The 4,924-nt window shown below is 36.4% G+C and overlaps 1 protein-coding gene across 1 annotated transcript; it reads left to right on the forward strand.

Moving 5' to 3' along the window:
• The first annotated feature begins 1,926 nt into the window (after window positions 1-1,926).
• Window positions 1,927-4,665, forward strand: LOC143629966 (uncharacterized). The gene is made up of 2 exons (XM_077099102.1): window positions 1,927-2,061; window positions 4,288-4,665. The coding sequence occupies exons 1-2, from the start codon at window positions 1,927-1,929 to the stop codon at window positions 4,663-4,665; spliced, it is 513 nt and encodes a 170-aa protein (XP_076955217.1).
• Window positions 4,666-4,924: the final 259 nt, after the last annotated feature.

Consider the following 4,924-nt stretch of genomic DNA (forward strand, 5'->3'; position numbering starts at 1 on the left):
GTAGTTAAAGATATGATTGATATATGATGTATAAATGATGTATGTATGTTATGTTGATAGTACGTGAACGATCTTCGGATATTGCACGTGAATACATGTATGGTATAATTGCACGAAACAAAGGGACCAGACCCTAATAATATCTGTGAGGATAGGGACCAGACCCTAATAATATCTGTGAGGATAGGGACCAGATCCTAATAATATATGTGAGGATAGGGACCGGACCCTAATAATATCTGTGATGTTGGGGATCAGACCCTTATAATATCTGTGAGGTTATAAAGCGGAAGACTCTTTAAGTAGTATGGATAGTTATGCATGTAAAGTAAAGTATGAATGATGTACACACCTTCGGGCATGTGTTCAAGTATGTGAATTGATTGTATGTTGTATGATTAACTAGAACTCACTCAGCGTAGCTGACTTTTAGTATGCACGCAGGTGAGTAGAATGAGGCATCTCGCTTGAGGGGAAACACATGGCATGGAATTGAAGATACTGGCATCTCAAGGAAATGTTATGTTATTTAAAAGACAATGTTTTATGTTTAAACGATTTGAATGCTCGTTAAGACAAGAATTTATGGTTATGTATTATATTGGTTTGAAGTATTTATATTTCGCGTAAAGTTTTAATTAACTCTGATATTTAGAACTATGTTAATGAGTAAATCCAACGTTCAAGGTAGGGCACCGGTAACGGGGCCCTACATTATCGTAATAAGAAGGACGAAGAAAAAAATGATGTATTAGATTACCTGTAACAACGATTATATGGTGGCCAATTGATCGATATATCGTCGGCTAGAACAAAGATATGAACATGCACAGATTGGATGCTATAATCTAATTAAGCACAGGGGTTTCGATGGCGAGGGGTTAGTGATTGTGCAGACGAAAGCAATTAGGTTATATCGCTCTCTGTAACGTATTCCACAATTAAACAGGTGACATAATACGTATAACTTTTGATCCTAATTTCCTAATTAACATTGTCGGCAAAGACGATTTAGGCAGCAGGAATCTCTACCATGATTCAATTCCTAGTTTAGAGCGAGAATTGTGGTTCAAGCAAATCAAACGGGTCATCAGGTACGATATGGGTAGGGTTTTGGATATGGGTTAAAGGGTTTGGATTAAGAATATAATAATATATTAATATAGCAGAAATTACAACTAGATCTCTGGACTATAAGGATGGAAGCAGTAAAGGGTTAAAGTATGGTTTAGGGTAAGAATTGTAGATTTTTCAAAGTTAATTTATATATAATAAATATATATAAATAATAATTATAACAAACGATATAATAATACATAGAAAGATAAATAATATTTTATATTGATTTAAATTTCCCAAAAATGAAAACGGGTCGGGTTTTAGTTAAATAAAGTTACAATTAAACATCCGAGTTGTTACACCAAGAAAGGAAACACAAGGGTCTTCATGCTGGATACGCAGAAAGCAGCTGACATATGGGACGTGATCACCGATACGTTTCCTATTAATAATGTTTATGCTAGGGTTTTATTTGACTCAGGTGCAAATAAAAGTTTTATAGATTATAAATTCTATAGTCTATTGAATGAATACTTAGTTAAACTAGATAAACATTACGAAATCAAGAGTGCTGATGGAAGAGTAAGTAGAATAACCGAAGCCTTAAATAACGCCACTATATCCTTAGCCGATCACGTCATACCTGTACGATTGTTACCCATGACATTGGCAGGTTTTGATGTAGTTTTCGGTATGGACTGGTTATCTTCTAATCAAGCCCGTATCTTATTTGATGAAAAATCTATTGATATCCGAACGTCTAATAATTAAACCATTCGTATCACCGGAGATATGGAAGCAGGAAAGGTAGGAATAATTTCTAAGATAAAATGAAGTAGTTGCTTAGGTAAGGGATGCCTCGCATTCATGGCTTATGTAACTAAGGAACCCGAACTCAAAAAGATAAAAGAAGTGCCAATTGTTTCTGAATTTCAAGATGTGTTTCCCGATGAATTATCAGGAGCACCACCAGATAGAGAGATAGAATTTAGAATCGATCTTGTACCAGGAACTTCATCGATAGCTTAGTCTCCTTATAGACTAGCACCCACGTAGATGAAAGAGTTAAAGAAGCAGTTAGATGAGCTATTGGAAAAAGGATTCATACGACCAAGTTCGTCGCCATGGGGAGCTCCAATTTTGTTTGTAAAGAAGAAGGACGGATCAATGAGAATGTGTATAGATTACAGAGAACTAAATAAGGTTACAATCAAGAACAAGTATCCATTAACAAGAATCGACGATTTATTTGATCAGCTCCAAGGAGCAAGTTGTTTTTCAAAAATTAATCTTAGATCGGGTTACCATCAACTGAAAGTACAAGAGGAAGATATCCCTAAAACATCATTTAGATCCTGATACGGACATTATGAGTTCACTGTTATGCCATTTGGAATCACTAATGCTCCAGCAGCTTTCATGGACATGATGAATCGTATTTGTAAACCATATCTTAACAAGTTTGTTATCGTCTTCGTTGATGACATTTTTGTTTACTCAAATTCTAAGGACGATCATCAAATTCACCTCAATATCATACTTGAAACCCCAAGAAACGAGAAATTATACGCTAAATTCTCCAAATGTGAATTATGGTTGTCCGAAGTTCAATTTATTGGACATGTTATAAATGAAAAGGGTATTCAAGTGGATCCAGCTAAAATAGAAGCCATCACCAAATGGGAGAAGCCCAAAACACCAACCCAAGTTAAAAGTTTTCTAGGATTAGCTGGATATTATCGAAGATTCGTACAAGACTTTTCTAGAATAGCTGTCCCATTAACTTCACTCACAAGAAAATCAATTAAGTTTGAATGGGGACCAAAACAAGAGGAAGCATTCGAAACACTTAAACAAAAGTTTACCAATGCACCTATCTTGGCCTTGCCAGAAGGATTGGATAACTTTACCATATACTGTGATGCTTCGCACACAGGAATGGGTTGTGCTTTGATGCAAGGAAAGAAAGTTATTGCTTATGCTTCAAGACAATTAAAAGTTCACGAAAAGAACTACACCACACACGACCTTGAATTAGGCGCTATAATTTTTGCGTTGAAATTATGGAGACATTACTTGTATGGTGTAAAGTTAATAGTATACACATATCACAAAAGTTTGAAGCATATATATGATCAAAGGAATTAAACATGAGGCAAAGGCGTTGGATGGAAACGCTAGACGATTACGATTATGAGATCGTATATCATGAAGGGAAAGCCAATGTTGTGGCTGACGCCTTAAGTAGGAAGGAACATGAAAAGCCAAAGAGAGTCCGAGCTCTTAGATTGGAACTTAAAGTAGATTTAGCTAGTCAGATCAAAGAAGCTCAGAAGTTGGCACTGGAAGAAGGAAACATTAAAGCCGAAAAAGAGAACGGTACCATCGATCAACTGGTCAAAGGAAGTGATAAAATACTTAGACTGGGTACAAGAATATGGGTACCAATGGTCGGGAATTTAAGAGACAAGGTTCTTGAAGAAGCTCATAAGTCTAAGTATATGATGCATCCGGGAAGCGACAAGATGTATCATAATTTGAAAGATGATTATTGGTTGATTGGTATGAAGAAGGATATTGCCTTATATGTAGCCAAATGCCTGACGTGTTATAAAGTAAAAGCCGAACATCAAAATCCGTTTGGATTATTACAACAACCTGATAACCATGGATTTCATCATGAAGTTACCTAAAACTTCTCGTCAAAACAATGCAATATGGGTTATTGTATATAGACTTACCAAGTCTGCTCATTTCATTCCAATTCAAGAAACGTTTAGCATGGATAAGTTAGCACATCTATATGTAAAAAACATAGTATCTTTACATGTTGTGCCACTATCCATCATTTCCGATAGATATAGTCATTTCACTTCAAATTCTTGGTCAAGCTTTCAAAAGGAAATGGGGACTCGACTAAATTTAAGTACTGCATATCATCCCCAAACTGATGGCCAAAGTAAATGCACAATTCAAACCTTAGAATATATGCTTCGTGCCTGTGTCATCGACATAGGAGGAAGCTGGGACACTCATCTTTCTTTAATGGAATTCTCTTACAACAATAGTTATCATACGAGTATCCAAATGACACCATTTGAAGCACTATACAGACGGAAGTGTAGAACACCTGTGTGTTGGTCTGAAACATGTGATAGTCAGTTGTCAGGACCCGAGATTGTTCAAAGAACCACTGATCAAGTTATAAAAATTCGTGAACGATTGAAGGCAGCCAGAGATAGACAAAAGAGCTATGCGGATATTCGCCGCAAACCATTGGAGTTCAAAGAAGGCGATAGAATATTATTGAAAGTATCGCCTTGGAAAGGTGTAGTAAGATTCGGAAAGAAGGGAAAGCTGAGTCCACGCTTTGTTGGACCATTCAAGATACTTGAAAGAATCGGACCAGTTGCTTACCGACTAGAATTACCTGATGAAACGAAAGGAATTCACGACGTGTTTCATGTATCTGACCTACGCAAGTGTTTAGCTGATGAAACTCTTGCCATACCGTTAAAATATGTGAAGATCAACGAGAAGCTTAAGTTTGTAGAACAACCGATTCAAATAGAAGACAGCATGATCAACTTTCTCAAACACAAATGACTCAAGCTCGTGAAAGTCAAATGGGATTCAAGTCGAAGACTTGAGTATACGTGGGAGCTAGAGTCAGAAATGAAGAAGAAATATCCCTATCTATTCCAATAAATCTCGAGGACGAGATTATTCAAAAGGTGGAGAGGATGTAACATCGCGTAATTTACCCCAGAAGAAATGTGCCAATTATACTAACTTTATAAAGTCTAGGGACTAAACTTAAAATTCTAAAAATCTGGACTCATCGCGATACGCGATGGGAAAACTA

Source organism: Bidens hawaiensis, unplaced genomic scaffold, assembly GCF_021521415.1.
Source record: "Bidens hawaiensis isolate Kalapana, Puna unplaced genomic scaffold, B.hawaiensis_p1.1 tig00005498_1, whole genome shotgun sequence".
Classification (NCBI taxonomy): Eukaryota; Viridiplantae; Streptophyta; class Magnoliopsida; order Asterales; family Asteraceae; genus Bidens; species Bidens hawaiensis.